Source organism: Rattus norvegicus, chromosome 15 (genome assembly GCF_021556685.1).
Source record: "Rattus norvegicus strain SHRSP/BbbUtx chromosome 15, alternate assembly SHRSP_T2T, whole genome shotgun sequence".
NCBI lineage: Eukaryota > Metazoa > Chordata > Mammalia > Rodentia > Muridae > Rattus > Rattus norvegicus.
The window spans coordinates 55,426,637-55,445,838 of record NC_141548.1 but is presented as its reverse complement, the minus strand read 5'-3'; the positions used below and the strand labels follow the sequence as shown (position 1 = coordinate 55,445,838).

At 44.1% G+C, this 19,202-nt stretch overlaps 1 protein-coding gene across 1 annotated transcript; it reads right to left on the bottom strand.

Annotated features, from left to right (window-relative positions):
• Positions 1-11,627: 11,627 nt before the first annotated feature.
• LOC148001043 (uncharacterized) lies at positions 11,628-17,590 on the bottom strand. The gene is made up of 6 exons (XM_087586740.1): positions 17,492-17,590; positions 15,814-17,056; positions 15,271-15,446; positions 13,456-13,656; positions 12,582-13,251; positions 11,628-12,236 (listed from the first exon to the last, which is right to left on the bottom strand). Exons 2-6 carry the CDS (start codon positions 17,049-17,051, stop codon positions 11,867-11,869), a joined length of 2,655 nt encoding a protein of 884 aa, XP_087442866.1. The 5' UTR covers positions 17,052-17,056; positions 17,492-17,590; the 3' UTR covers positions 11,628-11,866.
• Positions 17,591-19,202: the final 1,612 nt, after the last annotated feature.

Genomic DNA, 19,202 nt, shown 5'->3' with positions numbered 1-19,202 from the left:
ATTTCATTTTTTGTTATATTTTATTAATTGTTGAGAACATCAAACAATGTATTTGGATCATGTTAACCTCCCTAACTCATCTCAGATTGACTCTGCCTCCTTACCCAACCCAACTTTACATTCTACCTCCCACATTTCTTTGATTAAGTTCAATGTGTATTGCCTAAATACTCTTTGGTGTGGGGCCTGCCCTGGAGCATGTTCAACCTACTAGGGTTATACTCTTAAAGAAAACGGATCCTTTTCCCAGCAGCCATTAAATGCCATAGGTCCTCAGCTAGGTGGGGAGAGGGGCTTTGTATTTACCTCCTCTTGTCCATGATGAGGTTTTGTTTGGCTTGACCTACACAGGTCTATGCTTGCTGTCATATTTCTGTGGGTTTATATGTTCAATTTCCAGATTGTATCTGGAAGTACTGTTTCCTTGTAGCCATCTACTACTTTCCAGGCCTTTTTCTATGAAATCTCTCAGCTTTGAGGGAAGGTGTGTGACATAGACATCTCACTTAGGTCTGAGGTCTCCACAGCATCTCTCTGCACCTTGCCTAGCTGTAGGTCACTGTTAAATACCAAACAAAGCAAATATAAAATTCTCTGCTGAAGATAAGGAAATATATTAATATATGTAATCATAAGGCATTAGGATTAGTCAGTTTAACATTATATCTATTTCACATCATAACTGTAGCTTCCCCATTAGGACCTAGAACCTGTCTAGTCACAAGTTCTTTGTTGACAATGATTCGAGGTATGGAATTCATCTTATGGAGTGGAACCTAAAATTCAATCAGAACCTACCTGGTTACTCCCATGACGTTCTTCCCACTATTGTACCAGTAGGAATGTCTTGTACCATTTGCTGCCAAATTAAAACCCCAGTACCAGAAATATTGCCTTTTATTTGAATGATTGGCTTGTGGGGCTCCATAGACCTTCAGATTATTGTTTCTAGCACCTTCTCTTATGATCATCTTCATGTTTCTTCCTATACATTGTATACCCAGTATTGCATAAATTAATATTCTTTTTTAAGGTCCTCAGGTTAAATATTAAATAGGCTTATCTGTGTTTACTGTCTTTCTTTTTTCTTTCTTTTATTCTACCTGCTTAAATGTTCTCTTAAACCAGGCAGGCAGTTCTTTTCTTTAATCTCAGTTACACTTTGACCTGTGGGATTTGTCTTTGGTTCTCTTAAAACTGTATTCTGTCTTCTGGTGTCTTACATGTGGACAGCACTCTTGAGTTATTTTGCTCTTGTTCGGTTCACTGGTTAAAGAGCTGACTGAGACTGGGTTCCCTGAGTCCATGTAGCTGCTTCCTCAGAGAGACTTTTTATTTTCTACTTTCTCCTTTTAGTGGGGTGTATTTTCTTGCTATTTGGAACATTTCATGTGTTTGTTGCTGATAATAATATCATGTGACAACCCCAGACGCCACGTTCCCCTCTTCCCATCTTAGAGCATGCATACTGCTTCACTGCTCTTCTAATTACTTCTGTTGTTTATTGTGTGACCTCGCTGGAGTAACACTGCAGTCTGTATTCTCTGCTATCCATGTGTTCAGTGATTTTTTACCTTAGTGGTCAGATGATGAATGAACTGAGATTGCCTTCAGAACCATTAGTTGGTGATCTCCAAGTCTTTGCTGAGGGACTGTGTATTGGTTTGGGGTCAACGCCACTTCAACAGTTCAAGACACTACCTACTCTTCATTTGCTGCTTATGCAGAAACCCAAGATGGGCAAGAGGTGATGGGTCATCACCCATCTTAGACATAGGGTTTCCCTGAGTTCACACAGGATATCGTGATAGATCCCTACCATCTGTATTTTACAAAAGATACCTCTGTATATCTATAGCCCAGTATTTGCATTTAAGGTTTACAGTTTTAAAATAAAGTCATTATTTTCATGAGTTATCCTTGTTCCTGTTTATAACTCACAGAAAACATAGCCAGCATTCACTGTGCAAATGCCACATTTCCAAAACATAAGCAAATGTTACTAGTACTGAAGTAAATCATAGCAATAAAACAATGTGTCTTCCTGACATTATATACTAATTGTTAATAATTTTCCAACTATTCATGTTTAAAAAAAAACCCCACTCTACTCAATCTGAAAACTCACACCCGATAATGGCAATGAGTTAACATCCTTAAAAAGGTTCAAGCATGAAGATGAATAAGACCTGTAAGAGTTCTTGTGTTTATCTCATTTCTAAGTTCTTCAATCTTCTTAACTAATCATCCTTAGTAAAACTATTTACTTTCTAAATTCTTCATTTCCTAAGGCTTTCTTTTAATTTCATAGATCTTTGTTTCTTTATGGTTTGCATTCAATTTTAATTTATTGCAAGATATGTCTGTTAATAGTTCCATTGCAGCAGTTCCTTTACCATGTTTCTAATTTATTTGAAAGTCACTTTTTATTTTTAATAAAAGTGCATGTGTTTGTATTCTCTTATTCTTATTTAAAATGTAATATTAAACTATATTATTAGCTTTCAAAATATGCATTTATTTGTAAGTGTATATGTGTGTGCCTGTGTGGATTTATGTGTCTACAGGTGACTATTGAGGCCAGAAGAGGGCATTGGAAACCCTGCAATGAGAATACTGATGGTTAGACACTTATGTCTACGCTATGGCTTACCATTGGTGTGGCTGCTGGAAAGCAAATCTGGGTCCTGTGAAAGATGGTAACTGTTGTGCCCTTCTCTCTTCAGCCATTTATTTACTTTAAATTTAGTGACAAAGTAATAGTTTTCATTACATAATTCTCAAATTACTTGCAATGATGGCTTTGTTTCTGGCCCATTTCTTCTATTAGAATAGAAGTCTTTTTTGACTCAGTAGCATGCTCTTTTTTATTCCAAGGCTCTGTAGTTTATTGTGAGATTGTTTTAGGTGATAATCCATAATCTTGCTTTATTGCTTAAGCTTACTTTGCATGCATGTATATGAAGTTTTGGATTCTTCTCATTATGAATATTTTCCTCTGCTTACTGGGGATTGCACTGGACCCAGACCACTTTAGGTAGTATAGCCATCTCCACTTTATTAAAGCAATGAAGAACTTTCCACCTCCAGAGATTTTTTTTATCTTATTAGTTAGGTTTATTCCCAGACACTGTATATTTTTTTTGAAGTCATTATAAAAGATATTTTTCCTCTGATTTCTTTCTCAGCAAGTTTTTTAATTTATATGGAATAGCTAGTAATTGCAATTGATTTTGTCTTGTGTTACCTTGCTCTGCCTGTGTCTTCCCGAACTTGAGTTTCACTTATCTCAAACTCTCACCCATTAAAACCCTGAGCACCGCTTCTAGGCCATAAAACTCATCCTCATGAGAGATGCCATTTGTATTTTACAACAACCTAAGTGACTTCTGGGCTATCTTGTGGCACAGTCAATCTCCCTGGGACGCAAATCTTGGGCACTATCTCAGAGTCAAAAGTTCTTGTGAAAGAAACCAGATGCTATTTGTAACGAATCTCAATGTAAACATGTCTTAAGTTTTGTTATACTCATGGGGATCAGTTAATTTTTTGAATACTCCCCTTTTCACCCCAAATTGTGCTGTGCTTAAATATTTCTGAAGTAAAATGATTTGGATGTGATTCTAAGAAGCCTTGGCCCAGCACCAATTACTAAAACAAGACTGATCTAAGTTTCATTCTTATATTTTTCCGATCATTTTCCATGCCTGCAAGGACCCTTCCACAATTCCCCATCTTATCAAATAGAATATATTGATTTTTCAAAATGATGGTTTATTATAATATTATCACTAGATTCAAGACTGGTGGTTTATTGTCTACTATCTATAAAAAATAGAGAAGCATGGGATACAGCTTTTATGAAGTTGATATTTTCATTAAAATTGTTCAGAAGTTCTTGGAATCTAAGGAAGCCACAAATGTTAATGTCAATAGTGAATCCCGTCTTTCTAATGTGCTTGTAGGTGCATAAGTAACTCTCATTCCTAGTTAATTTATATGCCTATTAAGTAGTTTATTGTTGTGCATATTTTCATCCTCTAAAGACATCAAGATTCAAAGAATAAGGAAACATATTTAAAGAATAAACACTGACATGAGTTGAATTATATAGTCCCTCCTAAAAGTTTTGATGAATTTCTAATTCCAAAGACCCACGACTGTGCATTTGTTGTGAATGTGAGCACTGTATATATAACGTATTTACGATAAGGTTAAACTGGGGTGGTGTGGAATTAAAAGCCAGTATGTAGCTGCGAGTCAAGGTAAGCCACAAATTTCTGACAAAGAGGCATTAAAAAGTGGCAAGGATTACTCTGAGAATTTCAGAGAGAACATGACCCTGTCAACACCTTGCCCTTCTAACCTCTAGAACTGAGAGAAAATAAATTGCTTTTGTTTCAAGTTACCTATGTTGGAGTACTTGTTACAGGAGCTCTATGAAATAAATACATGAAGTTTTATTTATTGTTTAATAAGAAATTTCATAATTATACCTTTATGGCATCAGGAAATTAATGTTTACTATTTATCTGCTACCAAGTACTTATTAAATTTACTACGAGTCTTTCAAGATCCACAAAATATTGTTATTTTCATTGAACACTCAATTAGCTTTCAGAGAGATTCAGTAATGGAGAAAACATATATATTCTTGCCCACATAATTGTTAGAGATACTCATTTTACCTTTTTGTAAAACCAAATTTTGTCTGGGTATCTATCATATGTTTCTTGTATGAATTATTTTATTTTAAATACATCCAGTGTGTGGCCTGCTAGTCATAAATTCTTTTTGCTTTCTGAGGATGATTTTTATTTTACCTTTACTTTTGAAGAATATTTCCATGGGTTATAGACTAAGGTTGAATTTTCTTATTCTGTCTGATTTTGGGGGGAAGGAATATGTTAAATACTTTCCTTCAGTATAGTTTTTAATTTTATTACCATATATCTATTATACACAGTACTTGCATAAAGTGTTTGCTGATTAAGTCCAATCTCCTCTTAGCAATCTCCCCATTATTATTGTACAGTCAGATCATCAAGTTTTCCATAGGAGACAGAACAAGGGGTACTGATTTGTGTGTATACCTATATTTTTAAAATGTAACGTTCTCCAGTTGCATCCACCTTTGCTACAAATAACACTTCCCCCCTTATTATATACAATGTTATTCGGCTGTATGTGGCATATTCTTTTATTCTATAAGTTAGCTATGAACAGTGCCACAGTGGTCATGAGATTGCAGGCCTCAGCATTGGTAACTCTTTTCACCTCATTTGGACAGTGACTCATGCACAGGGCAGTGGGGTCATGGGGGAGACTGAATTTCTGAGGAGCCCTGCTGTAATGTGTATTCTAATCAAGTATAGGCACGGCTCCCTTGAAGTACATGATGTATCTGTATGAAAATGCCTTTGTGAAATATCTTTATGTACAATGAATATATGCCAATAAGGTCCATAACAATAAAGAACAGTCTCTTACATAAACATTTTTTGTTTGAATGAATATAAATTAACCCTATAATGCTAATGTAGGAGACTTCAATATTATCCTCCCCTACATCCTGTTTTCCTCTCTTAGTATTTTATTAATTCCCCCAGATAGTCTTGCTTCTATTTTATGTCATCTAAACTTAATGTAACTTTATTTATCTACATATAAAATCTATAATCCATTATGAATACATGATACTTGTCCTTCTGAATCTTACTTCATTAAATTGGATGCTCTTAGATTGTATCCATTTTGCTTCAAATGGTGTAATTCCTTTCTTTATGGCTGAATAAAAATCCATGAGTAGATACATCAGGTTTTCTTTGTCCATTCACCTGCTGATGGACAGGAAGGCAGATACCCTGGTTGGCTATTGTGAACGCTACAACTATTTCTGTTGTGGTGTGATTGGGCATCTGTGGGGTATATAACCAAAAATATTATAAGCAGGTCATGGCACACCCTAGTTTTTAGAAGAATCCCCATACTGATTTCCACAATGGTTTGCCTTCCTGAAATTTATATGGATTTTCTTTCCTCTTGCATTCCTACCAATAATTTTGCTGGCTATTTTTGTAATTATAGCATTTCTGGACTGAGATGAAATAGAATATCAGTGTTGTTTTAATTTACATTTCCCTGATATCTGAAGATGAAATTTTATTGCATTGATTCATTAATTCATTAGCCATTTGTGGTTCATACTTTGAGAACTGTCTAATTTAACAGCCAATTTACTGATTGGAATATTTAGTTTCTTGGCATGAAGTCTTCTAAAATTTTATGAACTTTTATTATTCTTTTGTCCAATGTATAGTTACCAGAGGTTTTCTTCCATCCTGTAGGACCTCCCTTCACTGGATTTCTTTTTTTCGCTATGAGGCAGCTTTTCCCATTTATGAAATCCTACCTGTCAGTTCTTAGTTTTGTTTCCTGAGCCTTTGAATCATTTTCAGAAACTCCTGGCTTGTGCCGTTACCTCCAAGTGTTGCCTCTGACAGTCTCAGACTGTCATGTATTAAGGCCTTTGGTCCATTTATAATTATTTTTTATGCAGAACGAGATATAGGAAACTGCTTTTATTCTTCTACATGTGAATATCCAGGTTTTGTAACACCACTTACTGAAGAGGATGTATATTTTTCAACATATGTTTTTGGTATCTTTGTCAAAAAAAACCAGCTGGTGGCAGTCGTGTGAGCTTATATCTGGGCTCTTTGTCTGTTCCACTGCTCTATATTTCTGATTTTGTGCCAGTTCCACTCAGTTTATCTTGAAATTGGAGATGGTGATAGCCCTAGCATTGGCCTTTTTGTTCAAGGTTGCTGGATAATTGGTTATGATTGTCTACCTGTACAATGTAGAATCAACTGGGAAGGCAGTCTCATTGAGGGGTTGACTAGATCAGGGCTTGACTACCAGGGGTTGGCTGGCAGGCAGGCCTGTGAGGGATTTTCTTAATTGGGTAAATTGAAGTGGAAAGACACTTTTAGCTAATAGGCTAGGATCTGGACTGAATGGAGAGGACAGAGCAAGCAGAGAATTGGCGTGACATGTATGCACTCATCCTGTTGAGCTTGGATATGGCTAGATGCTTTAGAGGTCCACCCTTTTGGACTCCCGACAGTGATAGACTATACTATAGAATTTAATAGATTGAAATCTATTCACTCTTTATTTTAGTTAGCTTATGTGTTTGTCAGGTTCTTTTCTTTGTAATAAACCAACTCTGGTTTTATTGGGGTTTTTTATTTGTTTTAATTTCACGGATTTATTTATTTATTTATTTATTTATTTATTTATTTATTTTGCCCTGCTTATAACACCCCTGACTTAGTTTGTGTTCTATTGCTGTGAAGACACACCATGGCCATGTTGATTCTTATAAAGGAAAATATTTAACTGGGGCTCGCTTACAGTGTGGGGACATTATCGTCATGGGAGGGAGCAGGCAGGCAAACTTGGTGCTAGGAAGATGCCGAGATGTCTACACACACTTTCTCCAGGAAGGTCACACCTCCTAATTGTACTACTCCCTGTAGGCCAATGGGTCCATTTTCTTCAAAGCACCACACCATACAGCCTCTACTGATTTTGAACATGCAGTGTTCTGTTTCCTAGGAACCCGAGATGCACCATCAAGTTATTTGTGACCTCTACATCAGTGCAATGTTGGGTCTCTTCCTTAATCACTCTCTACCTAACATTCTGAGATAAGGTCTTTTACTGAACCCAGAGTTTGTTGGTTCACTAGACTGTCTGGACAGTAAACTCCAGAGAGCACTGTTCCTGTCTTTTCATCTCCAGACCAGGGGTTACAGATGCATGCTGCCATGCCTAGGTTTTTTTGTGGTGCTAGAGAGCTGAGCTCAGATCTTTGTGCTTGTGGGGCAGGTAGTTATCTGACTGAGCTTTCTCTCCAGCCACAATATCACACTAAAATTTCAAGGCATGCTTTTTATAGGTATAAACTTTTATAAGTACATTCGTTGTTTCCCACGGTATCTGGTATATTGTGTTTGCGTTGTTATTCAGTGCTGGAAACTTTTCCATGTCCTTCCTGCTGTTTCCTGATGACATATTGATAATTCAGTATGTGTCATTCTACCTCCACAAAATTGCATATTTCATGTCAACTTTCCTTTCTTGAAGTCTAGCTTTAATCCATTACAATCAGAGAGAAAACAGGAAATCATTTGAATTTTTCTTGTAGGTGTTAAATGTTGCTTTGTGTCTGATAATATGGTATTTCAGAGAATGTTCATAAAAGTTTCTGAGGAGAATATGTATTCTGCAGGATTTAAGAAGAATATTCTGAAGGTATCTAATGTCACTTAAATTTGTAGTTTCTCTGTTGACATTTTGTTGAGATGACTTGCTAATTGGTGAGTGATAAGTGCTGAAGAAACGTATTATTATTGTGTTGAGGTTGGTGGTTAATTTTCTGCCCAGAATCATTTGATTTATGAGCTTGGTGTAATGATGCTTGGCAATATACAGGTAGAATTGTTATATCTTCTTTATGTTATTTTCTAAAACAATATGAAGTAAGTTGAGCTTATCTCTTTAGTTTCGACTCCAAGGCTAATTTGTCAGTTATAAGTATGGCTATATCCTTCTGTCTAGCTCCATCTGCTGTGTTCTGTTGCTGTGAAGTGATACCATGACTAGGGCAATCCTAATGAAAGGTTTAGTCCATTATTATCATGGGTAGGAACAGGGTGGCAAACAGACAGACAGTGCTGGAAAGTAATTGAGTGGTATAGATCTACAAGCAGTGTAAAGAGAAAGAGAGCCACTGGGCCTGGCTTGGGCTTTTGAAACCTGAAAGCCCCCACACACACTTCCTCTAACAAGCCACATGTACTAATTCTTCTATAGTGCTGTTCTCATCATTCCAAATGAGAGCACAGTGATGAAATATTGGACTAAAACCAAAATAAAAACCAGAAGGGAAAACTCCAAATTCTGCTTCTCAGTCTCTGATGCTCTTCAGATCTCCAACTCCTTTCAGCTTTGTTGACTGCAATGTGTTGGAGGTTGGTCTTGTGCTCTGAGTATTCAGGAGTTAAGTTCTGTGCCCCAAGATCTAGTTACAGTCCAGGCATGGGCATTGTCACAGAAATTGAAGAATCTCCTGCATCAATGTGATGTAAAGAATGTTCTCCTATCATTTCTGATTAGTTAATAAAAAGCCCGAAGAGCCAATGATTAGGCAGAGGAGATTAAAAGGCTGGACATCTGACCCAGCCAGTGGTCCAGCCAGAGGATCCTAGGAGAAGAGTCAGGTAGAAGGAGTTTGCCATTGAAAAGACCTCCGGAGAGGACCTTTCCCTCAGGAGGAGACCCCCAAGCACCCAATGACCGAGCCGAGGCCACTCGGATGCAATCAGCAAGAGGGTTTATTGGAAAACACAGGTACCTGCGGGCACACAGTCTCTTCGGAGGACTTGCGCGCCCAGCAGCTCCGGAGAGGACCTTTCCCTCAGGAGGAGACCCCCAAGCGCCCAATGACCGAGCCGAGGCCACTAGGATGCAATCAGCAAGAGGGTTTATTGGAAAACACAGGTACCTGCGGGCACACAGTCTCTTCGGAGGACTTGCACGCCCAGCAGCTCCAGCATGGGGCTTTTATAGGGTTTGGGGAAGCAGAAGCGGGCGTACAGAAGCAGATGCATAGTTACGGGGATTGGTGGATTTAAACGAGGAATATAGACATGTTCACATATGATTGGTTATTTCACAAGATGAGGTAATAAGGTATAGCTACACACATTGGCAGGTTTGAATCATACTCGAATGAGGTTGTAACATGGTAAGAGTACGTGCGGGCTGGGACGTCCTGAATGTGGGGGGCTAGGGACTTATCCCTTCCTGCCAGATCCGGTACTCCTAGTCTGTTCTGTATTCCTTTCCTTTTATGGTCTGTTAGTTTTAATGGTGACTCGGCCCTAGGTATCTGGGCGTGCCTGGGCTTGTTCAAGCCTGTTGCAACTCTGAGTTAAGACTCATGGGGTGGGTCTTTCATTTTCCCCCATTTTCTTTTAGACTTGAGTAAAATCCTTTACTCAAATCGAATTCTAAGGAATCTCTTCCTGTTGTCTTACCCTCTGGTATTGTTGGGTGAGAACAAGCGTCTGAATGACTGAGAGTCTGTTCTTTATGAACTGCATCAATCTGTTTAGAATGCAGGGGCCAAAGAGGAGGATTAGGAGGAGGATGATTAAGGGTCCCATCAAGGTGGACACCAGGGTAGCAAACCAAGGGGATCGGTTAAACCACCCCTCGAACCAGCCTTGTTGGGAATCAAACAGCTTCTGTCTCTGGGCCAAGCGTTCTCGGAGCTTAGCCATGTTATCTCTCACTAATCCTGTATGGTCTGCATAGAAACAACATTCTTCTTTTAGAGCAGCACATAGCCCTCCTTCGCGAAGGAACAGCATGTCTAGCCCTCTCCTATTTTGTAAGACTACTTCAGACAAAGATGTTAAGGACTTTTCTAATGCACTCACGGATTCCTCGATAGCTTTTAGATCTGCATTCATGGCTGCTTGTAGCTGACGAAAGTGACCCGTCTCGATGAGGGCGGTGGTCCCCGTCCCTATACCTGCAGCCATTCCTCCTAAGGTGATTCCTCCCAAGAGTAGAGCTAGGGTCATGGTGATGGGTTCTCGCCTGAATCGAGTCAGCCCCTCAAAATGTGAGTATATGTACTCGGGCCCATGGTAGGTGACCTTAGGCCAAATTTCTACCAGTACACAGTAGTCTGAGGATCTGCGGAGGATTGCGGCAGAGATACAAGGTGTCAATCCAGTGTTACAGGCCCAATAGGTGCCTGTAGGAGCTGCTAGGTAGTAGCTTCCAGTGGGGATCCTCTCGGTGATAGCGCAGAGGACCTGGTGAGTGGGGGGTATGGTCCCTATACAGAGTCCCTGTCCTGAGACTTCCGGCAACGTCAGCCTATGGCTAGGGAGGGTTGTGCAGCTGGCCGGGGCCGTAGTCTGATTAGTATAATTCCCCATGACTGCCACACCCTCATAATAGGGCGGGCTAGAGACCAGGCACAGCCAGCATTCTTGGGTCTTGTCAGGTTCTGAATAATTGAGTGCCAAGTATGCCCCGGTCACTAAGTTGATTAGCCGGTCTCCCGTTCCTAGCAGCTGAGGGGCCGGTGTGGAAGGGTCCCTAGTCGGGGAGGGAGTTGTCAAGATATCCCCGGAGTTCTGAGTGGTGTTTAGCCATAGTGGGGGTCCGACCGGGGGCAGTGCCGGTGCTGGTCGGGAAGGGGGCTTTTGATCCATGAGGACTGGGTTTGGACCAATCTCTTGTGTGACCCGTTCTCTCACCAGTTGGAGGGAGAACAGGAGTCCTGGGTTAGTTTGGCCAGGGGTATACAACCGTATCCCCCACCTACGCCCCACCTTCCAATCTATGTTTTTACCTTGATCCGTGAATTCTATTGTAATTCGAGATTCGCCTGGAGTCTCAGGGGAGAAGGCCACTAAGTCCCCCTTCTTGGTCCCCCACCATCCTCGAGTGTAAGTCTCACACCCCCACTTAGCACAGTAGAAGGTCTCAGGACCTCCGCACTCCCGTGTCCTCTTACCTCCGGGACAAGTATACCAATCAGAGTGTCTGCAGGGTGGGTATGAGTTGTGGGGAGTCCGCTCAGTATGCTCCCAGGAGTCCTTAGCCAGTTGACAAAGGTCGAAAGTCAAAGGGGGCCACCAGGTTCCTTCAGCATGCTTACCATTAGCTAGGACTTGAGACCAGCCCGTCTCTAAATTAGTTATTATCCAGGACATATTATATACCTGGTGGGGGCTAGCCCCCAGACTCGCCCCACCCCTAGTCCATAAGACAGTTAAGAGCAACAACGTGAAAATCTTAGCTTTAGGGGGTTTTGAGTGCGTTGAGCCTTCCATGTCTGGGGCACGATGTTGTGATCTGCCGTTTCCTCAGGTCGGGCTGCCTTGGCATGAGATGCGTGGATCCAAGCCGCAATTCCGTCTACCTTCAAGGCTGTCGGGGTAGTCAGGAGAACTGTATAGGGTCCTTTCCACCGAGGCTCGAGATTCTTGGTCTGATGTCTGCACACCCACACGGTGTCTCCGATCTGGAACGGGTGCGGCACCGTCGGTTGTTCAAGCCTGTCTTGGTAGGCCGCGGCTAGAGGTTTCCAGATGTCTCTCTGCACGATTTGTAGGGCCTGAAGATGTGCTGCCAAGGAAGGGCTATTAGCAAATTCAGCGATGTTTGAATCAAAGAAATTGATAAATGGGGGTGGGGTCCCGTATACTATTTCAAAGGGAGTCAGGCCATGGGAGCCCGGTGTATTCCGGGCCCGGTATAGGACTAGGGGTAGTAGGGACACCCAATCCTTTGAGCCAGTTGCAAGCGTTAATTTAGATAAAGTCTCCTTAATTGTTCTATTCATGCGCTCTACCTATCCTGAACTTTGGGGTCTATAAGCACAATGTAACTTCCAATCAATCCCCAATAATTTGGCCACCAACTGACTTACCTGGGAGACGAAAGCGGGCCCGTTATCTGACCCCAATACTTGGGGCATTCCATACCTGGGGAAGATTTCTTCGAGGAGCTTCTTGGTCACCACCTTGGCCGTTTCATGTTTCGTGGGGAAAGCCTCTACCCATCCGGAGAAGGTATCTATGAACACTAAGAGGTATTTGTGTCCGTACATACCAGGCTTGATTTCAGTGAAGTCAATTTCCCAGTGGGTACCAGGCCGATGTCCTCGGGGACGGACTCCTTGTCCAATTTTAGCTTTTCCTGGGTTTACCTGAGCACAGGCCCTGCAGCTTTCAGTCACCTCCCTCAAGGCCTGATCTTGTCCCAGGAGGTAGGTGTCAATCTCTTCTCGTCTTAAGAGGGTCTTCATCTTCTTGAGTCCCAGGTGTGTTAATTTATGTAGGTAGGAGATTAATTCAAAGGTCATCTTTGTAGGCATAACTGTTTTCCCTGTGTAGACCCACCGTTTTAGTTGTGGGCACCAAACGGCCCCCATTTTCTGTAGGAGCTTTGTGTCCTCCATGGTGTAGAGCCAACCGGTCTGTTCCGGCTGTGGAGACGTGGGTTGATCTTGGTCTTTTAAGGACAGAACTTGGGTGCCCATGGCGGCCTCACGCACTGAGACATCAGCTAGCCGATTTCCCCGTGCCTCGGGGCTGTGTCCCTTCTGATGCCCTGGGCAATGTATAATGCTCAGTCTTTTTGGTAGGAACAGAGCTGCCAGGAGGGCCAGAATTTCAGTCTTGTTCTTAATGTCCTTACCCTCAGATGTGAGCAGCCCTCTTCTCCGGTAGATCTCTCCATGGATGTGTGCTGTAGCAAAGGCATAGCGGCTGTCTGTATATACATTCAGCCTCTTACCTTCTGCCATTTTGAGCGCCTGGGTTAAGGCAATGAGTTCAGCCCGCTGTGCGGAGGTACCAATAGGCAAGGCGCTTGCCCAGATCACTTTGTCCTCCGTAGTGACCGCGGCTCCAGCTTTCCGTTCCTCGTTCACCAAATAGCTGCTACCATCGGTGTACCACATATGGTCAGCATCCTGGAGAGGTCGGTCCGATAGGTCTGGTCTGGTTCCATATACTTCTGCAAGGATCTGCAGACAGTCGTGCTGTTCTGCCTCCTCTGGCAAAGGAAGCAGAGTGGCTGGGTTGAGAGCGACCACGGGCCCAAACTGGACCCGTTCCGCATCCAGTAGCAAGGCTTGGTAGTGGGTCATGCGGGAATTAGAGAGCCAGCGGTCAGGGGGCTGTTTTATCAAAGCCTCCACTGCATGGGGTGCCAGGATGGTGAGTGGCTGCCCCAAGGTCAACTTCCCAGCGTCTTTAGTTAGGACGGCAATGGCTGCCACCATTCTCAGGCATGGTGGCCAACCGGAGGCCACAGGGTCTAATTTCTTAGACAGGTAGGCTACCGGGCGCTTCCAGGGTCCCAGTCTTTGTGTTAGGACCCCCTTAGCATACCCTTGCTTCTTATCCACAAATAGTTCAAAGGGCTTGGTGATGTCTGGGAGACCCAAGGCAGGGGAGGACAGCAAGGCCCGTTTAATGTTATCAAATGCCTCCTGTTGTTCTGCCCCCCACTGGAAGAGCACCCCCTGTTTAGTGAGAGGGTACAAGGGGGCTGCCATCTCGGCAAACCCAGGAATCCAGAGGCGGCAGAATCCCGCCGTTCCTAGGAATTCCCGTAGCTGTCGGCCATTTCTTGGGGCTGGGATGTTGGCCACGGTCTGTTTCCTAGCCGGAGTCAGCCATCGCTGTCCGTCCCTTAGTTGATAGCCTAAATAAGTAACCTGGGTCTGGCAAATTTGAGCCTTTCTGGCAGAAGCTCGATAGCCCAATCGCCCCAAAGTCTGCAAGAGGGATTCTGTTCCCTGGTGGCATGCTGTCTCAGAAGTGGCCCCTAGAAGAAGGTCATCAACAAACTGAAGAAGTATAAGAGTGGGATGCTGGACTCGAAAGTCAGCCAAGTCCCGGTGTAAGGCCTCATCAAAGAGCGTTGGGCTGTTTTTGAAACCCTGTGGTAACCTTGTCCAAGTCAACTGTCCCGAAAGCCCCATTTCAGAGTCTTTCCACTCAAAAGCAAATAAGGGCTGGCTTTCTGGGCTCAGCCGGAGGCAGAAGAAAGCATCCTTCAGATCTAAGACCGTATACCAAGTATGGGTGGGAGGCAGGGTGCTGAGTAGGTTATAAGGGTTTGGGACAGTTGGATGAATATCTTCTACTCTTTTGTTGACCTCTCTCAAATCTTGTACCGGCCTATAGTCTCCAGTGCCGGGCTTCTTAACAGGTAGCAGAGGCGTATTCCAGGGTGACCGGCAAGGGACTAGGATGCCTTGGTCTAAGAGCCTCCTGATATGTGGCTTTATGCCCTGATAAGCTTCCCATGACATGGGGTACTGTTTAATGGAGACAGGAGTCGCGGTGGCCTTTAACTGGATAATTAGGGGAGGCTGTTGGAGCGCCAACCCCATCCCGCCAGTCTCCGCCCAGGCCAGTGGGAATTTCGTGACCCAAGAGTCTATTTCTAGAGATTTTGGCTTGTCCTGTTCTGGTTCATATAATCTATATTCATCTTCTAACTGAAGGGTTAAAATCTGAAGAGGAATATCGCGGGGCCTGGTTACTCGGGTCCCTCCTTCTTCAAAATGGATCTGAGCTTTTAATTTGGTAAGCAAGTCACGGCCCAGCAGAGGGTATGGGCAGTCCGGAACATGTAAGAAGGAATGGGTCACCTTACCAGTAGCCAGCTGAACCCGTCGATCTGTAGTCCAACGGTATCTCTTGCTGCCAGTGGCTCCTTGTACCCAGGCCGTCCGGTCGCCGAGTTGTCCAGGGGCCTGGGTGAGGACTGAGTGCTGGGCTCCTGTGTCCACCAGAAAGGTGACTGGCTGCCCCCCAACTTCAAGAGTTATCCTGGGCTCAGGGGGGGGGGGGCTCCTGGCCCTGACCTCCCTAATCTTTATCTAGGGCCAAGAGGGAGGTCTGTGGGCGGTGTCTTCGGAGCCCGCTGGGTTTCTTAGGGCAATCTCTGGCCCAGTGTCCTCTTTCTTTGCAATACGCACATTGATCCTTATCTAGCTTTGGCCCCTTTCAAACTCCCACCCTCTCTCCCCTTTTCTCTTGACCCTGAACTACGGCGGCCAAGATTCGACTCAACTCTCTGCTTCTTTTTCGGTCTCTCTCATCCTTTTCTCTACGTACTCTATCTTCCTTTTCTTCTTGTGTCTCTCTCTTGTTATAAATTCTTTCTGCCTCCTTAAGTAAATCCTGCAGTGTATACCCTTGTAAATTTTCTAGTCTCTGTAGCTTGGCCCTGATATCTGGTGCTGCCTGCCAGATGAAGGACATGGAGACATTTGTCATTTGTCCTGGATCATCTGGATCATAAGGGGTATACATGTGATAAGCTTCCTTAAGTCTCTCTAGGAAGGCTGAGGGAGTCTCCGCAGCCTCTTGTACCACTTGTTTCACCTGAGCCAAATTGGTGGGGCGTCGTGCCGCCCCTCGGAGACCCGCTAGGAGCAACTGGCGATAAAGGCGTAGGTGTCTCCTACCTTCAGCCGTGGTGAAATCCCAATCAGGTCTCGTAAGTGGGAATGCGTCATCGATCTCTTCCGGGAGCAAGGTGGGGCGTCCATTGTCCCCCAAAACATGTTTCCTGGCCTCTAAGAGCACTCTCTGCTTCTCCTCAGAGGTCAGGAGGGCCTGTAAAAGTTGTTGTATATCATCCCAAGTGGGCTGATGGGTAAGCAAGACAGATTCTATCAGGTTGGTGAGAGCCACCGGATCCTTAGAAAAGGGGGGGTTGTGTTGTTTCCAGTTATATATGTCGGCCGCTGAGAACGGCCAGTATTGCATCTGGCCGCCAGCCCCTTGTCTAAGTGGAAAGGCCTGGGAGGTGGAGTCTGGCGCCACCTCGCGTCGTCCCCGAAGTCTTCCAGCCACAGGGGAAGGGGCCGCCTCGAGTCGAGGTCTAGCAGGCGGCTCCACTTCCTCTTCTCTTGGCGGGGCTGTAGGTACAGGGTACGGAGGAGGTTCTTCCAACAGGAGATCTATAAGGGGGGAATTTGGGTCCTCTGGGAGGACAGGTTTCGGGGGAGGGACTTTGGGAGACTCTTCCTTAGTTAGAGCAGGATAGAGAGAGGAAGAAGCAACCAAAGGGTCAGGTGGGCTCGGGGAAACAGGTTTAGGGGAAACAGGAAGCCAATTCGGGTCCACAAAGGGTTCTGCCCAAGGAGGAGGGCTAAATGCCAAGCTCTCCCAGGTGACAATGTAGGCCACCTGGTCAGGGTGTCCGTACGGCTTCTGGCGGAAAATCAGGTCCTTAACCTGCAAAATAGTGGTCTTGTTAAAAGTGCCGTTCACCGGCCATCCCACATCGTAAGTGGGCCACTCGGACGTGCAGAGGGTCTGCCATTTTCCTTTCTTGATCTCGACCGACTGATCACGTGCTCGGTCTCGGACGTCCTTCCAATGGTCTAGAGTGAGACTCAAGGGGGTTGTTAGCGATTGTCCCATGGTAGCTTCAAAGAAAATTAGGGCACAAATTAGACAGACAAATCCAACGATCAGACAAATAACAGACAGACGCACCGCGCGGCTTCGACGTAAAACCCAAAACAAAGAGTCAGATGGAGGTGCCGAGGGTCCTGGACCCTCTCCTCCAACCAAAACCACGTATCCCTCTGATACGGGCTGAGCCCCAAAGAACCGGGCTCCAGACACCCTTGGAACGTCTTCCAGGGCTGCGGGGGGGAGAAGTCCGAGCTCGTCAGCTCCTTCTCTGACCCGCCCAAACGGAGGCGCTGAGGGTCCTGAACCCTGAGACACCGAAGGCCCTGGGCCTTCTCCTCCGACCAAAACCCAGATCTGAGACCAAAACTGAGAGGAACTGAACACGCGCACAGGACAAGACAAGACAAGACAGGGCAAGACACGACAGATGCCGGCCGGCTTACCTCCCGGTGGGTGGTCGGTGATCTCTGGGCGGAGGATCTCCAGATCCCGGACGAGCCCCCAAAATGAAAAGACCTCCGGAGAGGACCTTTCCCTCAGGAGGAGACCCCCAAGCACCCAATGACCGAGCCGAGGCCACTCGGATGCAATCAGCAAGAGGGTTTATTGGAAAACACAGGTACCTGCGGGCACACAGTCTCTTCGGAGGACTTGCGCGCCCAGCAGCTCCAGCATGGGGCTTTTATAGGGTTTGGGGAAGCAGAAGCGGGCGTACAGAAGCAGATGCATAATTACGGGGATTGGTGGATTTAAACGAGGCATATAGACATGTTCACATATGATTGGTTATTTCACAAGATGAGGTAATAAGGTATAGCTACACACATTGGCAGGTTTGAATCATATTCAAATGAGGTTGTAACATGGTAAGAGTACGTGCTGGCTGGGATGTCCTGAATGTCGGGGGGCTAGGGACTTATCCCTTCCTGCCAGATCCGGTACTCCTAGTCTGTTCTGTATTCCTTTCCTTTTATGGTCTGTTAGTTTTAATGGTGACTCGGCCCTAGGTATCTGGGCGTGCCTGGGCTTGTTCAAGCCTGTTGCAACTCTGAGTTAAGACTCATGGGGTGGGGTCTTTCAGCCATAAGACAGGTGAGGTCTCAGGAGAGGAAGGGCCATGAAGGTGCTAGAAAAGAAGAAGGTGGATGCCATGAGGTTGGGCATAAGAATGAGTCACCAAGGGAGTTCTCCATGAGGAGAGACAACTATAGCAGAGCAAGCCAAGGAGAAAGTGAATGCTAGTAACTTGGAGCTTGTAGCTGGGAAATAGCTAAGATAGCATAGAGGGTTAGGAATATCTTTTAAGTTATTGTGCTTAAAGCTTGTTGTATAAATCTATAGTCTCCACCTCAATTATTTGAGAGCTAGCCAGATTAGAAAAAACTGCCACCTTTAAATTTCATCTTATAGCAATTCTTTTCTCTCTTGTGATTGTTCCACACTTGATTTGCAACTTTCCAGGGCAGGTAGTCCACAACTCTGGAATCGTCAACATCTTGGGGTTTCCAAGGCAATCCAAGCTCCTTCATAGTTCTATGCAATTGCCTATCTGGGCCTTCATGCAGGGACGCCCTTAACACACATGGCCTCAGTGGCTTTCCTTAGCCACAGAGGGAGATTCTGCAACCCCTTTCTTGCATTCTTGACTCTAAAATCAGAACCATGTGGACAAAACTGTCAAGTTCTGCTGCCTGGTAGATCTGGAACTTGGCCCCTTTGTCTAATTCTATTTGCGTCAGCTTTCTGTTTTGGATAGTTTTCCTTGGTGGTTTCCTTCATTGCTTAAGCTTTTTAAAAATATATTTACATGAGTCATACGCTTAGCTGGGTATGGTCTTGTCCTGAGGTCACCACTCCCTTTATTCCCTTTAACATCTGGTTTTCTTTAAAATTTTTATTTCCTTGAGCATTGGACTTTGTTATCACATTACATTTTCTGGTGCTCCTTTTATTCTCAAACTGTACATTTTGTATTTTTCCGTGTTCAGTTTGTTCCTTTTCACTATAGATCTGCATAAGAATGACCCCAATAATCATTCAATAGTAGGCTGCTTTGAAATCTCATCTGCCAATGCTGTTAATGCAAACCTCTTCAATTTAGCCTCAGGTACTTTATTGTTTTGTGTTTTGTGTTTTGTGTTTTTTGTTTTTTGT

Coding starts and splice junctions, on each gene's coding strand:
- LOC148001043 (XM_087586740.1), bottom strand. CDS start 17,051: ATGGGACAATCGCTAACAACCCCCTTGAGTCTCACTCTAGACCATTGG. Junction 15,447..15,813: donor AGACTAGAAAATTTACAAGG/GTATACACTGCA, acceptor CCCTGAGCCCAG/GATAACTCTTGAAGTTGGGG. Junction 12,237..12,581: donor CTCGAAGAAATCTTCCCCAG/GTATGGAATGCC, acceptor ATTTGCTAATAG/CCCTTCCTTGGCAGCACATC.